We start from the raw sequence: 21,189 nt of genomic DNA on the forward strand, positions 1-21,189 counted from the left end.
AGGCGTCTGTTTCTCAAACTAGACACTAATGTATTTGTCCTCTTGCTCAATTGTGCACCGGGGCCTCCCACTCCTCTTTCTATTCTGGTTAGAGCCAGTTTGCGCTGTTCTGTGAAGGGAGTAGTACACAGCGTTGTACGAGATCTTCAGTTTCTTGGCAATTTCTCGCATGGAATAGCCTTCATTTCTCAGAACAAGAATAGACTGATGAGTTTCAGAAGAAAGTTATTTGTTTCTGGCCATTTTGAGCCTGTAATCGAACCCACAATTGCTGATGCTCCAGATACTCAACTAGTCACAAGAAGGTCAGCTTTATTTCTTCTTTAATCAGCACAACAGTTTTCAGCTGTGCTAACATAATTGCAAAAGGGTTTTCTAATGATCAATTAGCCTTTTAAAATGATAAGCTTGGATTAGCAAACACAACGTGCCATTGGAGCACAGGACTGATGGTTGCTGATAATGGGCCTCTGTACTCCTATGTAGATATTCCATTAAAAATCAGCCGTTTCCAGCTACAATAGCCATTTACAACATTTACAATGTCTACACTGTATTTCTGATCAATTTGATGTTTTTTTTATGGACAAAACTTTTCTAAGTGACCCCAAACCTTTGAACGGTAGTGTATATATAAAATATATCTATAAAAATAAAATAAAAAATAAAATCCTTTATTATTTTTCCCTAACCCAACAACACTTAGGCTTCTATTTCCAGTTTATACATACTATGTACATTTTACGGACACAGCATATTTTACAATAGTTATATTTTGTTTGTTTTTAGTCCTTAATATATATTTCTCTTGTATACAGTTTTTGGCATAGTTGTTCTGAACCCATGCCCCCAAGACGTCGTTAAGTTCGCCACCCCCCACCCCTACCCCCTACGTTGGTCTGCTCTGTACGGATTGTACATGCATTCGGTTGTGCGTTTTTTCCCAGTCTGCCCTGTATGGAGATTGAGTGTCCGGTATCCAAATATGCATGGCTTGAAATATAGCCTGTTCTCGTAGACTAGACGTAACATGGTAAATGGAAATCCGGGACACTGAAATTAGTATGATATGTTACGTTTTGTATGGTTAAATAAGACAGAAGGTAACTTATGGCAAAATGGAAAGGAGGGTGGTTGGTCGGGGTGGATGGGTGGGCGTATAATTTGAACGGCTAGCAACCCAAAACTTTTCAACTACAGTACTTACACATTTTTAGCTACTTTGCAACTACTTATCATGTTAGCTAACCCAGATCTTAACCCTAACCCCTAACCCTTACCTCAAGCCTAGCTAACGTTAGCCAGCTAGCTAACATTAGCATTAGCACCTAGAGACCTAGCTAATGTTAGCCACCACAAATTTGAATTTGTAACATATCATATGTTTTGCAAATTTGTAACATAACATACAAATTGTAATTTGTAACATATATGAAATGTATAATGGACTTCCACAAATTAATATATACCATAATAAACTTAATGGAGTGTCTCAGATTAAATGGAGTGTCTCAGATTTACGTACAGAATAATACAAACTGCTCTGAGACCAGGTTGTGAAATGCGGTCACCGGTCAAATGTTTGTAGCAAGCTACCTAATTTAAATATCAACACTACTGCCACAGCAACATAACATTTGATTAACAATTGATAACACTTGATTTACATCATCAATATTTGGTCTGGTTGGCTGGTAGCCTTTATGCGCTTCATCATTTATTTCCTTATAGAATCATAGCCGGAAGGGTGCTGGAGGTGCTGCAGCACCTCTGAAACATTTACATAAATTTGCCAAAGTTATTAAGAAATGAAATTATTCAGAATAGCCTACTACACCATGAGTAAGCCAGTAATTTAGCCACAGAGGATCAATGGCTTCTTTTTAAAAAAATGCCTAACTGTGGGTTGTGTAGCCCAATAACAAGGCATAGCCTACAATCGGTAATGCCCAGCAAATCTGTCAGTGAACAGCATGCAGACAACACCATTCGCAATATTTCAAATACAATCGCGGGAAAACACAGGTTGGAAAGCAAATGTCTCCTGCTGAAAATAGAAGGCTCTAATCCGTCTGCTGTAGGCTACCAAAATATTTTATCAGAATGTATGCACTCACTACTGTAAGTTGCTCTGGATAAGAGCGTCTGCTAAATGACTCAAATGTAAAATGTCTACAGTCATGTAAAATTATGTAGAATTGCATGAAATTAGTTTGTAAAAGGGCAAAAATAAATCTGACCCCCTAGGCTACTAAAAATGGTCCCATGTGTGCAACTTCTGTAAGCGCCTCTACTCTACTGCTCTATGCCACTACGCAAATGTGATGATATGCATGCAATGCTTTATTATAACGTTTATTTTATTTTTTATCTCATTCGTTCCGGTACCAAAGAGCTCCCAATGTCACCCCTCACTCTCACTCACTTTTTGTTGGCACCTCCCAATTTACAAATGAAGCACTGAACACAGGTATAGTTTAGACCCCTCAAACTCAACTCTGGACCTCAAAGCCAGTTCCTCTGCATTTTTTAAATTGTTTGTCTCTAATCAGGGACTGATTTAGCCCTGGGAACCAGGTGGGGTCAATTATCAGGTAGAACAGAAAACCAGCAGGCTCCAGACCTCGTAGGGTAAGAGTTGAATACCCCTGGTCTAGACTCTAGCTAACCACCATAGGCTACTAAAATATCCACACAAGCCGCTAGCCAGCCAGCCATATATCATGAGTTGGAAGATTATGAATATTAGGCTACATTATAAAGTTATTATTTAAGAGCATTGAAGATAAATCACAATCAGTAAAAAAAAAAATATTGAGCTGGCTAACTAGCAGATTAACATCAATAATCAACATCAGTGATCAGCTGATAGCCAACCTTCTTTTCCCGATGTCAAGCATGTCTTTAGGGGCTTTTTTTCATTTTGAGCACCTTCCCCTTGAAAGGTCTGTGCACGGCCCTGGTTGGCACTAAGGTGAACTTTGCCCCTGTAGTTTCAGAGGCAGATAAGGAAAAACACAAAGTAAACATGAAACTGTTGCCAATGGCACTATACTTTGAAGTCACACTCTGTAAGATGTGCATAACATCAATAACTTGTAGCTCAGCTGGTAGAGCACGGCGCTTGTAACGCCAAGGTAGTGGGTTCGATCCCCGCGACCACCCATACACAAAAAAATTTTTTATGCACGCATGACTGTAAGTCGCTTTGGATAAAAGCGTCTGCTAAATGGCATATTCATATTCATATTCATATTCATATTCATTCATTCAGTGGGGAGAACAAGTATTTGATACACTGCCGATTTTGCAGGTTTTCCTACTTACAAAGCATGTAGAGGTCTGTAATTTTTATCATAGGTACACTTCAACTGTGAGAGACGGAATCTAAAACAAAAATCCAGAAAATCACATTGTATGATTTTTAAGTAATTCATTTGCATTTTATTGCATGACATAAGTATTTGATCACCTACCAACCAGTAAGAATTCCGGCTCTCACAGACCTGTTCGTTTTTCTTTAAGAAGCCCTCCTGTTCTCCACTCATTACCTGTATTAACTGCACCTGTTTGAACTCGTTACCTGTATAAAAGATACCTGTCCACACACTCAATCAAACAGACTCCAACCTCTCCACAATGGCCAAGACCAGAGAGCTGTGTAAGGACATCAGGGATAAAATTGTAGACCTGCACAAGGCTGGGATGGGCTACAGGACAATAGGCAAGCAGCTTGGTGAGAAGGCAACAACTGTTGGCGCAATTATTAGAAAATGGAAGAAGTTCAAGATGACGGTCAATCACCCTCGGTCTGGGGCTCCATGCAAGATCTCACCTCGTGGGGCATCAATGATCATGAGGAAGGTGAGGGATCAGCCCAGAACTACACGGCAGGACCTGGTCAATGACCTGAAGAGAGCTGGGACCACAGTCTCAAAGAAAACCATTAGTAACACACTACGCCGTCATGGATTAAAATCCTGCAGCGCACGCAAGGTCCCCCTGCTCAAGCCAGCGCATGTCCAGGCCCGTCTGAAGTTTGCCAATGACCATCTGGATGATCCAGAGGAGGAATGGGAGAAGGTCATGTGGTCTGATGAGACAAAAATAGAGCTTTTTGGTCTAAACTCCACTCGCCGTGTTTGGAGGAAGAAGAAGGATGAGTACAACCCCAAGAACACCATCCCAACCGTGAAGCATGGAGGTGGAAACATCATTCTTTGGGGATGCTTTTCTGCAAAGGGGACAGGACGACTGCACCGTATTGAGGGGAGGATGGATGGGGCCATGTATCGCGAGATCTTGGCCAACAACCTCCTTCCCTCAGTAGAAGATGGGTCGTGGCTGGGTCTTCCAGCATGACAACGACCCGAAACACACAGCCAGGGCAACTAAGGAGTGGCTCCGTAAGAAGCATCTCAAGGTCCTGGAGTGGCCTAGCCAGTCTCCAGACCTGAACACAATAGAAAATCTTTGGAGGGAGCTGAAAGTTCGTATTGCCCAGCGACAGCCCCGAAACCTGAAGGATCTGGAGAAGGTCTGTATGGAGGAGTGGGCCAAAATCCCTGCTGCAGTGTGTGCAAACCTGGTCAAGACCTACAGGAAAAGTATGATCTCTTTAATTGCAAACAAAGGTTTCTGTACCAAATATTAAGTTCTACTTTTCAGATGTATCAAATACGTATGTCATGCAATAAAATGCAAATTAATTACTTTAAAATCATACAATGTGATTTTCTGGATTTCTGTTTTAGATTCCGTCTCTCACAGTTGAAGTGTACCTATGATAAAAATTATAGACGTCTAAATGCTTTGTAAGTAGGAAAACCTGCAAAATCGGCAGTGTATCAAATACTTCTTCTCCCCACTGTATATACCCCAAGGAAGTGTATGTCTGCACATGCTTTTGTAGCCTAGTCCCTTATTATATGTACTGTAGCCAACTCTTCCATGGTTGTCAAGCCTTAAGTGTGTATGAGGCATGTGAAATATAGAATAGATGGCAACAGCACACACATGGGACTGAGTTAATTACTGTGCACTTATGAACTTGTCTTTTCATTTGAAGATACAATATTTGAATTATTTCGAAGATACTCCCATTGGGATCCAATGAAAAGAAAGAGTGTGCAGTGGCTCAATAACAAAAGACCAAACAGACGGAAATTACTGCTGATACGTTAAGTAGGTTAACGAAGGACAGAAATGCCCGCCCGCACTAAACAATACCAGACAAAAACAGATTGCGCTTATTACAAAATAATTAAACCAAATCACGTGATGCCAATTTATGCGAATCAATTTCCATTCCAAATTGATATTTGCTGCATTAAAGGTTTACGGGGGTGATCATGACGTGTGCATTTTATGTTTCAAATGGTTAAATAATTAGGGCGATTCAATAGGTCCACAGCTGGATGTTCAAACCTGTCTTCTATTTCCATGGAGGGAGTGTGGCGTTCCAGCTGGGAATAGAAGAAGATAACATTCTCGCTAATTAGGAAAAGCTGCTTATTCGGTTATTCTCTTGAACAGTCCAATCACTAGCCTATGAAAGCAACAGAGGGAGTATTATGTTTATAACAAGAACATACTGTATTCCGCATTAAAATCCCATTTCAATATGAACTGGAGCAGCTCTCGGACAAGTCCATCCACTGCTGTAGAATGTCATTAATGGAGTGTGCCGACGGTTGGACTCCTCAGCTGAGCTAACTTTGTAATTTAATTTTTAGAGAGAGCTCCTTGGAGTCCTCTGATAGATTACGCCCTCATTTGCCAAGCTCAGGACTTTTATAAATTCAATTCGTCAAAATTGCTTATAAGACGGGAATCAGTTTTAAATGTTTTTGTGTGTGTGTGTGTGTACTGAACCATGTAAAATATTTTCAAGCAATTGCCTAATGGGGATAATAACCATGTAGCTTTTATTTACCACAGAAAGGGGAGATTTATAAGAATTATGACTGAAAACACTATATATAATGTATACTGTATGTGTTTAAGTACTATCTATCCAGATGTAATGTACAGTGCATTCGGAAAGTATTCAGACCCCTTGACTTTTTCCACATTTTGTTACGTTACTGCCTTATTCGAAACTCCCCAAATACAGGTGTGCCAAGCTTGTAGCGTCATACCCAAGAAGACTCAAGGCTGTAATAGCTGCCAAAGGTGCTTCAACAAAGTACTGAGTAAAGGGTCTGAATACTTATGTAAATGTCATATTTCAGTTTTTTATTATTTATATATTAGCAAAAAGTTCTAAAAACCTGTTTTTGTTTTGTCATTAGTGGGGAAAAAAAACAATTTAATACATTTTAGAATAAGGCTGTAAATGTGGAAAAAGGCAAGGGGTCTGAATACTTTCCGAATGCACGTATGTTAAATGTGTGTACAATGTACACAAAAAATATTATTTTTGTCCTCGAATATGCAGTTAAAACAATAACCAAATGTCATCCCTGCCACTGTTTTGATAAAAAGCTGGGGGACGGGGCTGGAGAAATGTAACCACCGCCAAATTCATAGACCGAGCTATGGATGAAATAAATTACCATCCATGATATCAAAATTATGTTTTGAGTCTATACAGGGTTTGTTTACCTTAACATTGTTTACAAACATTGGAGTAAAATAAGCTTTTATTTTGGGTTCTGATGGGGATGCTAGTGCAATACAAATGTCCTAATAGAGACAAATCTCCAGATGAAACAAGCCAAACAAAACATTTTCTGAGGTTATTTTTTTCTCCCAGAACCTCTTCCGTGATCAAAACGAGCGCCCTGACACCAAACGTATGTTTTTTCCTCTTAACCATTCCCAACTGGGAGCTGCCATTGAAATTCATGAAAGGGATTAGTTTTTTTCTTTGCACTAATCAAAACCAACAAACTGAGAGATGTAGAGAAGAAGTCCAGGACAAGGGGCATTTAGTGGGGAAGGGAAGTGTAGATAACCAGGTCTGTTGTATTCGCCTTGAAGTCAAAATATGATGGCGTCAATGCTTTGTGTCCCTTGGAAAGCACAAGGACGCCGGGGTTTCTAACTCTAGCCAAGTGTTTTTGTTTCCAACTGTATGGCACTATTTGAGTTTGTGGTGCTGTATTGTAACAGTTTTCAGCCTAAATTGGTGTCATCCAAGGTATTTTGCTATCCAGGAGGAGTGTTTACTGTAGTTCAATGGCAACGCCAAAATTTGAGCAATCTTTAGACTATTCCAATACTCCGATTTGATCATTTAACCACTCGCTGTTACAGACAGACAGTATACAGACAGTATACACAACTGGACTGTTGCTGCTGCAGCCGAACACAGCCAAGCGGAGAAAGTAAACACAAAGCTCATTCTCATTGCAGTCGCAGCGCAAGGTTCAATCTCTCAGCCCCACAATCACCATCACACACTGTTCCAGTGCACTGCACCATCCTCTTGCCTCGGGCCATTCAGTGTGGGCCCAGTTATTACAAGGCTTTTCCAGGGTGACAGAAATAAAGAATGAAATAGGTATCCATCAACAGGATGGAGGAGGGGAGGGGGGAGGACTGAGGAGGAGAGGGAGGACGGAGGAGGGAGAAGGGAGGACGCACGGACGAGAGAGAGGACGGACGAGGGGAGGAGAGGGAGGACGGACGAGGGGAGGACGGACGAGAGAGAGGGAGGACGGACGAGGAGATGGAGGACGGAGGAGGAGAGAGAGGACGGAAGCGGAGAAGGAGGAGGGTGGATTGATGATATTCTGGCCCTGTCTGGAGCTCTCGTTGTAGTCATGACCTAGCTCAGCAGCCACCCGCCGCTTCGCCCCGCTTCATGATAGATAGATGACTCAGGGGCTTCTGCCGGATAAGGAGGGATCCCTGGTATCTCACACCACCACAGTACCTGAATGGCAATGTTTGTCCACTCGACCAGACTGCTTCCCAAATGGCACCCTTTACCTATTTAGTGCACTACTTTGGACCAGGGCCCATAGAGAATAGGGTGCCATTTGGGACGCTGACCAGGAACTAACAGTAGTGGCCCCGGATGCATTAATAAAGTCTCCCCAAAAAGGAGTATATGCATGATGGAAATTGGGAATCAACGCAGTAACCGAGAATGAAGTCTGTTTGGAAATTGCTTTGTACTAGAGCTACATGGAAGTGTATTGATTTTTCAGGAGGTTTATTTGTATCCCATTGACAGACCTACTAGCACAAATCTATAACTGACCCTTACCTTAACCCTCAACTTAACCAACCCCCTAACCTTAACCCTAACCGTAAGCTAATTTGAACCAACTAAAATGTTATATTGAGTCACTTCAACATTGTGCCTTGGTGTCCGTTATTTTGTTATGTACATTTCTCTGTTTTAATTGTATTCAGCAAATCAAATATCAAAAATAATTTTACTCAATGGTGTTTTGAAATACTTTTTACTCCCAAACATATGCTTTTGCCAAATTGCCACAATGCCATGGATTCATTGAAGTAAAATAATGTCAACATCAATATTCACTCCAGTTATATCTTTGAAAGCTTAAACCTAATACGTTAATCTCAAAATGCTCATTGTTCATGGCATCTGTGATAATGCTTAAATGCAAAGGAACACATGCTCCAGCATTTGTGCCAGATGTGGTTTTCATAGCTCATTGTGAGTTCAAAAGAAAGCCGATTCTGATGGGTTGAATCAAAGTGAGACTGTCAAAATGCATTATCTTCACTGCTTTCAATAGAAGTAATGCAGTGTCATGGTCTCTTATAGAACCCCCAGCTATACGTATGGTTTATCCCTCTCTTGTGTTTGTTTTTCATCAAAGAGGATAATACATCAAAGCTGGCACATATGATACATTCTATATTTTGGTTTGGAGTCTGATTATCAGTGAAAAATCTCTTAATACAGGGAAAAGAAGTGAGTGCTACTGACGTGCAACAGTTATACTGTACACTCCCCCTGAAAGCAAATCCATTCATTTGTCCTTTACCTGTGCTCCCCTCTCTCTTGTAATAATCATGTAAGTAACCCTACCATGACACTGTCTCCTTGGAGAAATTGGATTCAGAGTGTGGCCCCTCAATCTCATACTGTATGAACTGACATTGGCTGCAACCCAACTTGGATTGATACACCTCCTTCCCACTTCCTTCCTGCACTTTCTCTCTATCTCCCTCGCTCCCTCTCTCTCTCTCTGTCCCCCCCCCCGCTCTCTTGTTCTCCCCCCCTCTCTGTCTCCCTCCCCCCCTCTCTCTCTGTCTCCCTCCCCCCTCTCTCTCTCTTGCTCTCTTGCTCCCCCCCCCCTCACTCTGTATTGAGTTCTCTCTCTTCATCTACAACCGGAATCTGCCTGCGGCATAAGTGTGGTGCTCCTTTGCTTTTCAAAGACACAGTGAGTGTATGGGAGCCTCGGCAGCAGGCCCCTCCTGAGATATGCCAGCCCCCTCCCACGCCCACCTCTCTGCTCTCTTTCTGCTCTGTGTGGTCTCCTGAGGGTCCTCTATTTCTAAGTCCGCGTCAGTGACTGGGGATATGGTGTGCAGGAGGCTGTTATCTTTGTGGTATCTCGTCTCTCAATGAGTATTAAGGATTTTCAAGCAGCGGATTGCATTTCAACAGTGTTTATTTGTTTGATTTCCCCGTAAGTACAACCTATCTTATATTTCATACAAACACAGTTCATTTCAGTATTTCTCACACAAGTATTCTGTGTTCATAGTTGCACAGTAATGCCTGCAGTAGATAGGCAACTCTGCCTCGGCTGAGCCAACATGGCCCGACGGCCTTCCTCTCTTTTTTCTCCACACAGGAAGTGGAAGTCCTGCTGGTGCCCTCTGCCGTACGTCGCTGTGTTTTCACTGGCTTTACCGGCACAGTGGGTGACGGGCACACAGGCCCGTATCGATAATGTGCGGGGCCACGGCCGTGCCCAGCCGAGGTGGGATTTGCTCCTCTGTGACTGTAGATAGCAGCTAGCTACTTTCCCCCAACGACACATATTTTACGGCAGGCATAAAATGGGCTGGGAACTATTGATTTTATATAAACACCTCCATCTTGACAATCATGGGCACTACAACGGCCTGGGTTGTACCGTAACAAGCCATACTTAACCCAGACACTTTAAAGTGCGTTAGATTTACTCACACTGGTCTTTTCTCTGCAAATCACTTTGTTGGTTATGGTAACTCCTTGTTGACCCTTTACGTATAGATACTTGTGAAGTATGTGTTATTGTTACAGTTTGTCTATTTAGTGTTGCCTGTACAGTGTTCACAATAGTTGAACACGAGGTCAGTCAGTCAATTTCTGTCCTCTCTGACCCCTCAGTTAAAGGTCAGCCAGGAGCACTGTCTTGATAATCTGCCATAACTCTGTTGAAAGATACCCAAACTGCTAGAGGGCATATTGTTCACGCGGTGTATGGTATGGATTCAGATTGCTCTATAGACAGTGTGGTATCATATACAGAAATGCAAGTTAGTTTTGAATTTCAGATTTTCTGAACAGAAAGATAAAAGGGAAAGACACAGTCAATACTTAACCGCTAATTGCTAGGTAGGCTACATAACATTCCTAAGAACATAACATTCCAACTTTTTTCAAACGGCTGCACAGATGAGGTCTAGCGCTCCAAATGCGTTTTTTTATGAAACAGATACTTAGCTCCCTGATGCAGTCTGAATTTGACGTTGCAGTAGTGATGAATGAGTTAACAGAGCGAGAGGCTAACGAGAATGACAAAAGACAGAGCGAGAGAAAGCGAGACGAGGGAGAGACACTAGAGAATGAGCAGGGCACAAGAGAAACGAGAGAAACAAGAAAGACTAGGAAAAAAGGGAGAGAAGGACGAGGCTTTCTGGGCACCTGTGCGTTGTGGGGTCTGTCTGACACCTGTGCGTTGTGGGGTCTGTCTGACACCTGTGCGTTCCGAGGGTTCTCCTGACACCGCGTCAGGTGATCCGAGATCCTCCATGACTGCTCTTGTTAATGGCTCCTACCAGGTGGGAGTCACATGTCTGTTCAAACCCAGCAAAGTGAATACATGTGCATGCCATTACTGTCACCCACAACACCTGGGGAGAGCTTTCCTTGGTGTGATTTCTTTTTAAAGATCCATTTAGAAATCAAGTATGTCCTTTGTACTTGATGTTAAGTTCTGTGCATGAAGGAATAAGCATTCTCCCTCAAGCTTAACTCAAATAGGAAAAATAACTTTTTATTTTTTTCTGACATTGTTTGATTTGCTTTATTGATGTGACAGTGAGGTGAACAGAAACATGAATACAGAGCAGAGCAGTGATGGCTAAAGCGGAATACTACAAAGGCACTTAAGCTAATCAATTAGTCATGTTTTCCACAACAAAATGTCAGTTTACAGAATGGTGACGAGTGTGGAGGCTGTTTTAAGTTTTGGGTCAACGTGTTTAAGGAAAGGATAGAGTGAGGAATACAACAGAAATAGGCAGCTAAAAATGGATCTGTAGATGTAGACTTTTCAAAATAGTGTGTATATATATATATATATTTTATTTTTTTCAGTTTTCAAAAAGACAGACAATAACAGTTGAAGACATGAAATATCCCCCCACCCCTCAATCCCCTTGAAACAAATGACAGATAAACATGGAAAAGTATTTTCATTGTTTCTAACATATGATGTAGTTATGACCCAAGCATGTCAAAACAAGTCAGCTCATTAAATGATTGATCTGGATATTTTTATCGTTGCTGTACACTGCTGCTGATGAGACATTGTGCATGTTCTGGGTTAGTCTCCAATTGATTCAGACTTAAACCTTTCCTTCAGTCAGAATCCTTAAACAAAAGGGTTCATTGGTTCTTTAAGCAGCTGGCTAGTCAATCAGTTCCTGAATCATTGTTGCTTGGAGTCGTAGGAGCTTGCAGTTGAGCTTGACTTAGAATAACATCACTTCTTTGTGATGTAGTCAATAGCTAGGTTTCCATTCAATTGGCGACAGATTTTAATGTGAATATTCTAAAATCTGCATAAAGTAAATATGCACATTTTCCCACCAGTGGTGTGTTTCCATCAAACTGACTTATGTGTGATGACATAGTGCACACAAAATGTTATTTTGTGTTTCCATCGCATTTTCAACTCTACCGATAGTTTTGTCACAAAAACTGTTGCGTTAAATAGCAAATGTGCCTACTCTGGTCTTGGCACGTGCACTGTAGCCAACAGCTGCCAGATACAGTGCGGGTAGGCTGTGTGGGGAGGCAAGTCTACATGATGAGATTATTATGAATATTTTTATTTGTCAAATGGCAGTCAAGCATCGATCATCATGTCACCAGAATAAGACCCTCGATATTTATTGGAAAGGAGCATCAAGATCACAGTGCACTTTCACCACCCTGTGAAGGTCATCATAACTTATTTCATCTGTAGCCTAATGAACTGCATGGTTTTTCAAGTCGTAGTTGGAGGACCACACACAATGTCATCGCGTGACTCCCAAGTTTACTTCGATTTGATGGTTGTTGTATCAACATTTGTGCATAAAGGTGTTTCCACCTCCATTTCTCGCATTATTAATTTTACCGACACAAAAAGATCTCACCATATCAAACGAACAAATGATCTGTCGCCATTTATGAAATTGTACTGAAACTTTCTGTTTCCATCACAGCTGTCGTGTTTTTTTTTTTTTTTATACGGTATGACTTTACTCGCATAAAAACTGTGGATAGAAACGTGGTTAAGAAGTCAATTCTATTCCTGAGTGTAGTTACAGATATAGGATCTTAATTTGATCATCCTTTTGTTGCAGGAAATTTCCTGCACAGCAGGAAATGCAAACTTGTAGTGTTTAAGGTTTAAAAAGGCTTCTAAAGTTTGTAATTTCCACTTTAAAATGTCAGACTTGATTTGTCCTAACTAAAAATGTATCAACCCCTACAAAAATGTCCATTCATTATCATCCACACAATAATTCACATTTCCTGTTAATGCAGTATTATTTTTCTGCTGTGAGAAATGTCTAATTTAGATCCTATATCTGTATGGTCATTATCGATGCTCTTATCCGAAGTGACTTACAGTTATCAAATGTATTCGATGCCTGTGGTCCATGTTGGTATCCTCTGTAGCTCAATTGGTAGTGGGTTCGATCCCCGGGACCACCCATACGTAAAATGTATGCACACATGACTGTAAGTCGCTTTGGATAAAAGCGTCTGCTAAATGGCATATTATTATTATATTATAAATACACAGCCCTGATCTGGCCAGCACCCTTCTCCAAACTATATGAATACTGAACCATTTAGCATTTTATAACCAATCTTTTTGTTCATACATACAGTACCAGTCAAAAATCTGGACACACCTACTCATTCCAGGGTTTTTCTTTATTTTTACTATTTTCTACATTGTAAAATAATAGTGAAGATATCAAAACTATGAAATAACACAAATGGAATCATGTAGTAACCAAAAAAGTGTTTTATATTTGAGATTCTTCAAAGTAGCCATCCTTTCCCTTGATGTCAGCTTTGCACACTCTTGGCATTCTCTCAACCAGCTTCATGAGGTAGTCACCTGGAATGCATTTAAATTAACAGGTGTGCCTTGTTAGAAGTTAATTTGTGGAACTTCTTTCCTTCTTAATAAGTTTGAGCCAATCAGTTGTGTTGTGACAAGGTAGCACCCCTACCTTGTCACAGCACAGAAGATAGCCCTATTTGGTAAAAGACCAAGTCCATATTATGGCAAGAACAGCTCAAATAAGCAAAGAGAAACGACAGTCCATCCTTACTTTAAGACACGAAGGTCAGTCAATCCTAAAATACATTTCAATGTTTCTTCAAGTGCAGTCGCAAAAACCATCAAGCGCTATGATGAAACTGGCTCTCATGAGGACCGCCACAGGAAAGGAAGACACAGAGTTACCTCTGCAGCAGAGGATAAGTTCATTAGAGCACCTCAAATTGCAGCCCAAATAAATGCTTCACAGAGTTCCAGTAACAGACACAGAGGAGACTGCGTGAATCAGGCCTTCATGGTCGAATTGCTGCAAAGAAACCACTATTAAAGGACACCAATAAGAAGAAGAGACTTGCTTGGGCCAAGAAACACGAGGAATGGACATTAGACCGGTGGAAATATGTCTAATGAGTCCAAATTTGAGATTTTTGGTTCCAACCGCCGTGTCTTTGTGAGATGCATAGTAGGTGAACGGATTATCTCCGCATGTGTGGTTCCCACCGTGAAGCATGGAGCAGGAGGTGTGATGGTGTGGGGGTGCTTTGCTGGTGACAATGTCACTGACTTATTTAGAATTCAAGGCACACTTAACCAGCATGGCTATTACAGCATTCTGCAGCGATACGCCATCCCATCTGGTTTGTGCTTAGTGGGACTATCATTTGTTTTTCAACAGGACAATGACCCAAAACACACCTCCAGGTGGTGTAAGGGCTATTTGACCAAGAAGGAGAGTGATGGAGTGCTGCATCAGATGACCTGGGCTCCACAATCATCCGACCTCAACCCAATTGAGATAGTTTGGGATGAGTCGGACCACAGAGTGAAGGAAAAGCAGCCAACAAGTGCGCAGCATATGTGGGAACTCCTTCAAGCCTGTTGGAAAAGCATTCCAGGTGAAGCTGGTTGAGAGAATGAGAGAATGCCAAGAGTGTGCAAAGCTGTCATCAAGGCAAAGGGTGGCTACTTTGACAAATCTCAAATATAAAATATATTTTGATTTGTTTAACACTTTTTTGGTTACTACATGATTCCATATGTGTTATTTCATAGTTTTGATGTCTTAACTAATATTCTACAATGTAGAAAATAGTAAAAATAAAGAAAAATCCTTGAAGGAGCAGGTGTGTCCAAACGTTTGACTGGTACTGTATTTCACCCCCACCTGGATAAAAAATGCATACAACCTGAGTTATTTAATTCCTGCTTCATGTGAAGGTGAGGCTGCAGAGTCCTTGAACTTGACATGACTACAGTGCTACTTTGACCATTTCAACCATCCTGCCTCTTGATAAGTTGGTCGATAAGGTCGGTCTAAAAATCGGTGGGTGACACCTTTTTCCAATGTGAAAACATGTACGATAAGTCTTGTTGAGACCAGTGGGGTGAGGAATTGTGCCATATTTTGATACAGGATAGCCGTGGCGCTCACCTCACCTCTTTGTTGTTATTGTATACCTCACATGTTGTGGCTGTTGTTGTTGCTTACCTCACATATTCATGCTGTTATTGTTGTTTACCTGACACATTGTTGTTTACTTCACTTCTTGTTGTTGTTTTTGACCTCACATCTTGTTGTTGTTTACCTCCACAGGTGACCTGGCTTCGGAGGACGAGTACCTGGACATCCCCAGTATCTCCAGACAGAGAGCGGGGACATACGAGTGCACTGCCGTCAACGACATCGCCACAGATGTCAGGACTGTGGAGATCACAGTCAACTGTGAGTTCAATGTCAACCCAGTCCTGGTGTTTATTTACTAGGATCCAAACGGAAGCAATGGGCCAAATCGGGGAGGGACTAACACTGAACTTGTCCATTAAGAGAGACTTGATTTTGTTGCAAAACTTTTTCCTTTGCAAATCGGTTTGCTACAGTGTGCAATAGGCATTCCATTCCCTCGCAGACAGATTCACTGAGTCAATGGTCTCATGACTAGGAATTTAATATAGACTGATGGATGAAGCTCAGTTTGGGTTCATCTTAACTTTGTTCCAGTTCTCCAGAAAAAGTTGTAGGGTTCCATTCACGTGAAATCAGTTTTGATTTGGGTTTAGCTTTATTGTTGTTGCACTTCACCAGAAAAAGTTGCAAAATAATTTGTGCATGCTATACATCATGTCTTATTGGCTGACTATGTGTGACTATTTGATGTTGCCATACATTGGACATTTTATTCATTTTTAAAAGACAGGGATCGTTGATCCTATTCTAACCCACTTGTAATCATTACAACATTAACTGTGCTATGCTTGGAATGCAGCCCATATGCGCTGAAGTACCAGTTCAATTTACAAATGTGTTCTCCAAAGAAGAATGGCTTTCAACTTGATTACAGCAGTTCAGATAGAGGAACATCCTCTCTGGATGGACAAAATCCTCTCTCTGCTATTTACACACGACCCCTGCTTGATACTTTGACCCCGTCTTTGGCACGCTGATCCCATGAGTGCCCTCGTGTGCCCGTAGATGCCCCCAGTGTGTCAGAGGGCAGAGACGTTGGCGTGACCCTTGGCCAGAGAGGGGTGCTGGAGTGCGAGGCGGAGGCAGTGCCCGAGGCAGACTTCGAGTGGTACCGAGACGACAGAAGGTAAGCCATTGTGCATGTTTGCAAACATGTTGAATTGCTGCTTTTTCCAGCCTTTTAGATTTTCCTGGAAGTAGATTTTCAAGGAAGGTCATTAGATCATCAGCATGTCAAAGGTGAGAGAGCACGCTTGTAGAGTGTCCCTATGGTTATAGACCCAAAGCCTAACGGCCGTATCATTTTGTGTAAAACATTGTACCATTGCACATGGTCAAGACCATGTCATTTCCCCAGCCATTGAACCTGTTTGGAAATGACAATAAATTATAACATGTAATTAAGATAACAATGACATAATATGTAGGCATCATAGCGGTCATCTCAGGCTTCCCTGAACTTCTAGCTGCAGTGAGTTTCCCTACAAGGAAGTTGTGAGAAACACAAGAGTTGTGTGTATTGTTGTACTCACATGGCTGAGGCAGGTCTACACTGAGTGTACAAAACATTAGGAACACCTTCCTAATATTGAGGTGCACCCCTTTTTGCCCTCAGAACAGCCTCAATTCATTGGGGCATTGAGTTTACAAGGTGTCGAAAGTGTTCCACAGGGATGCTGGCCCATGTTGACTCCAATGCTTCCCACAGTTGTGTCAAATTGGCTAGATGTCCTTTGGGTGGTGGACCATTATTGATACACTTGGGAAACTGTTGAGTGTGAAAAACCCAGCAGCGTTGCAATTCTTGACACACCCGGCACCTACTACCAAACCCTGTTCAAAGGCACTGTCTTGCCCATTCAACCTCTTACTACCACACATCCACAATCCATGTCTCAAGGCTTAAAAATCCTTCATTAATCTGTCTCTTCCCCTTCATCTATGCTGATTTGAAGTGGATTTAACAAGTGACATCAATAAGGGATCATAGCTTTCACCTGGATACACCTGGTCAGTCTATGTCATGGAAAGAGCAGGTGTTCCTAATGTTTTGTACACTCTGTATATGTATTTTACATTTCTTAAATCAATTCCTTTATTCATTAATTGACTACCGAGGTGTCCATCCTCTCTCCTCAAGGATCTTCAATGGTTTTGACGGCATGGAGATCGAAGACGCCGGGCAGCTCTCCAAGTTGACCTTCTTCAATGTCTCTGAGGCAGACTACGGCAACTACACTTGCATCGCCATCAACAAACTGGGCAGCTCCAACACAAGCTTTGTCCTGTATGGTGAGTACATGATACCATGTGTTCCAGGTGCAACGAAATGAAAATGTTGTGTGTTGGTAACACTTTATAATATCTTTCACGAAAAGGCCATTATACATGTTTCTAAATACTTCATAAAAGTATTTCACCTGTTATAAAGGCTTACTATGAATGTTTACAAATAATGAAATACTTATTTATTAATAGTTTATAAATGTCTAAATGCCTGTTATCATAAAGTGTACTGAAAATGTCTACGACTCTCATTTCACTTTGAATGGAATTCTATTCTTTATGTGATTTATTTGATATAAATAACTGAGGACATTTCCATGCTTAACATCAGAGCCTCAAGCTGATTTAGTAATCTGTGCCTTCTAATGTAATCTAATGCAACATCATAATTATTTAGGTTAACAGCAACACCTTCCACATCACTGTATGCCTTTTAACACTGCACCCACGAAGCTAAAGACTAATTCACCAGCTTGACTTTCACGTTGTTCATGTTAAGGCAGCATTGTCTATGATTGTTTGCTTTTGTTTGTTTTTATATATTTTGCTCTGTTCTGTTCCGTTCTTCTGGTGTAGAGGTTATTGAGCCCACTAGCTCAACACTATTGCAAGGTTAGTACCGGTATTCGGCATGAGCATGCGTTTCGACCCACTCTCAGATCTCTGATGCGCTAACAGCATTCTAACAATGCATGATAAACATTGCCATTTTCACATCGACAACAAACTGATTAGATGCAAATATCACTGGAGTAGCACTCAATGCTAATACTGAGGTGAGAGGAGGACTATGTTTCTGCCACTGAAAGGGGCCATATAGTGTTTGAGCACAGCCTGACAAAATGAGATTGTCAGGTAGTTACTGGGCTGCTCTGCGATCTTATGAAAACATTATTAGCTTTCAATTCCATGTATTAATATTGATAACAAGTTAAAAGGTATATCTGACAGGTGAAATTTCCGGGGAGAATTCTCCCAGGCTGATGAGGAGAAAGTATGTCACTCGAATCGTTGTGGAAATGGTAAATGAAGAGCTCTGACCTTTTAAACGTTTTGCTAACCGTGTTTTGTTCTTCTTTTCTCAACTGCCTAACCGCCTCACCATGTGGCATGGCTACATTTTCATTTTGCATGTGCTTCATCTGCTGTGTAAGTATCTATCTGTCCTACAACTATCATTTGTGTTGGATCATGTATGTGTTTTAACTGTTGTGACAACTTGTTATACAATTTGTCAGTCTAGTTGTTCATTTGTGTCTATATAGGAATCCCTAATTTCTAATTCCTTCTTCCCTCTAGTTAGTTATTAACGAATACTTGTAATAATGGTTACTACTATAGTGTAGCGCTATGTCTGACCTCTTAGCAATGAATATTAAAATGATTGATTTGATGTCAGCGTCATCATTGTTTGTATTAATTAGACACGTTTGGAATGTAAGTGAAACAGGATCCATTAACTGTGGGGCTCCTCTTCAGAGATGTATTAATTGCTTTGATTTGGATTGTTGGGGGAAAGCAGCACTATTATTATAATTATCCATATGCAGGTTTAGGAATAATCTACTGTGGCAGCATAATTGGATAGATGTCCCAAAAGAAAGCCTGGTGAACTCCAAGAAATTGTATTAACGGTACTCTGCTTCAAAGTTAAAAAAAATTTTTTAAAGATCTCGTCCGTCTCTCTCTCATTAATGCCCCATGTGGTCCAATATTTATTTACAGTAGCGTCTGGAATTATTGGATCCCTTGATAAAGATGAGCAAAGACTGTATAAAATAAATAATACAAATACTGAGCTATTTTTGTTATTACAAATTATATTATTTTATATTAATACAATTGCTCAGAGAAAGAGGTTTTGTTTATTAACAAGTAATAAAAAATAATCTAAAAAAGATAGGTGTAAATGGATCTCTTTGGCCACACACACCAGTGGTGGGTTTGGCCTTCAAAACAGCAATGCATATGCAGAAATACCTGATCCCTACTGTAAAATATGGTGGTGGATCTAATACCACCATCAAAACTATTTTTTAAACTGCTATTGTGGTAAACATGTACTGTTATTAGTAGGAATACATTATATGCTATAGGATATTTTGAAACTCACAAGATTGTCTTAGTGAATAAGTAAGTGGTTTGACATTTTAATTGGACCAGCGTACAACTCCCCTATTGCTCCAGGCCCCACACCGTTAGCCCAGCCTCTGCTATCACGCTTCAATTTAGACTGAAAACTCACAGACCTCCTACCAGCCAAGAGAAAACAGGCCCGGGTCCTGCTCTTTCCTCCGCTGTCTATCAATGGTTATTGCTTGTCACCTTTCCCTCAGTTGATTAGCTTGTTTACAGCCTTAAGGCTTAAGGCTGACCCGGCCAGCCGGCTTGGCTGGACAAGGTTTCATAATATCATACAGTAAGATGATAATAAGAGTGGTGATAAGGGGGTCTCAAGTCAACAGGGCTTGCTGGTGATGAGAGGACGAGAACAGATGCTGTAGCAATGCTTATATGGCCGCCAAAGTGCCCCCACTTAAACATTCCATCAGCAGGGATCGGATTATTCCGTAGCATAGCAAAGTTAGGTACCCTAGCTGTGCCAAGGATAACTTGGACATCTCTATGCCGAGTAATAAGTAAACAGAATTGAGATGAATGACAATGTTCTCTTTTGAGGTGGGTATCTAATGGCACTAGCAGGCGTTTGGCCCGGGGGGTAGTTCATTATGTGCTGCGTGGCAATTACTGCAATCCAGTTGTTGCTTTTCTTTTTTGCCCAATCCCCCATGCCCCTGTTACACCATTTTTCGAGTGCCTTCTTTCATATAATCTATCTTTTAGAGGAGTCAACCACTCTGTTAGAGTTGACTTCATCTATGTTACAAAAGACAACCTCTGAAACCTTTGCAATATGGGTAATGAATCCACTTTCAAACCTAACCTATTACCCCCAAAATGATTGATGAAAAAAATGTGATCAACACATGATGAATCAATAACCCGTAGAAGGTTAAAAGTACTGATACCTGTAGGTGACGTTAGGGGAGAGGGGGATATAGTTGTATATTTTTGTTCTACCACACAAATTTGGGAATATCTGTGAAACACACCTCTGCTTGAGCAGACAGCAAGTTAAGAGATTCTGTGGAGTGCCGGGGAGAAGGTATTAGAGCAGTGAATCACTTATCTGCAGATCAGAAGGTTCACACAAGTCGGCAAAACCAATCTTGAACACCACAAACTCATCCAAGTGTTTTGTTCCCTCTCCTCCGCCCTCGGCCACAACAGGACCTGGAGCAGTGCAGGATGGGAACAGCAGCTCAATGGGGACGCATGTACACACCTACACCTGTCTACTTCTGACCATCCTCCTTCAGTTTCTGCTCAGGTTTTGATGCAGTGGGCTTTCTGGCTTCTGAGGGGCAAGGTTGCGTGGTTTGTGTGTTTTCTCTCACCTGGAAACATAAATGTGATGCACATGCGTGCATGGGCTACCCTATTACATAATGTCAAACCGCTAAAAAGTATTATGTAAATTATACGTTTTTCTTTGTTCATTTTAGGAGTTTTAAGGACATAACAACATTGTCACTTTTTTGGTTTTCGTTTCCCCTCCCATTATGGTATGATTCTTAAATGTTTCTATTTGGGTGTGGTTTGTCTGTTATTTACATTTTATTTATCTCAGTTTATACCGAGTGACAGTCATCTTAGCCCCAA

The 21,189-nt window shown here is 41.1% G+C and overlaps 1 protein-coding gene across 1 annotated transcript in view; it reads left to right on the forward strand.

Moving 5' to 3' along the window:
- Positions 1 to 20,864, forward strand: part of LOC311142859 (opioid-binding protein/cell adhesion molecule-like) — a gene marked incomplete at both ends in the record, with an annotated part of 148,196 nt that extends 127,332 nt beyond the window's left edge. Inside the window, 5 exons of the mRNA XM_084178557.1 lie at positions 15,310 to 15,438; positions 16,186 to 16,306; positions 17,321 to 17,472; positions 18,043 to 18,078; positions 20,758 to 20,864. Of these exons, the coding sequence (XP_084034683.1) occupies positions 15,310 to 15,438; positions 16,186 to 16,306; positions 17,321 to 17,472; positions 18,043 to 18,078; positions 20,758 to 20,864 (545 nt within the window). The remainder of the gene's footprint in view (positions 1 to 15,309; positions 15,439 to 16,185; positions 16,307 to 17,320; positions 17,473 to 18,042; positions 18,079 to 20,757) is intronic.
- Positions 20,865 to 21,189: the final 325 nt, after the last annotated feature.

This window comes from Coregonus lavaretus, assembly GCF_964263955.1.
Source record: "Coregonus lavaretus genome assembly, chromosome: 15".
NCBI lineage: Eukaryota > Metazoa > Chordata > Actinopteri > Salmoniformes > Salmonidae > Coregonus > Coregonus lavaretus.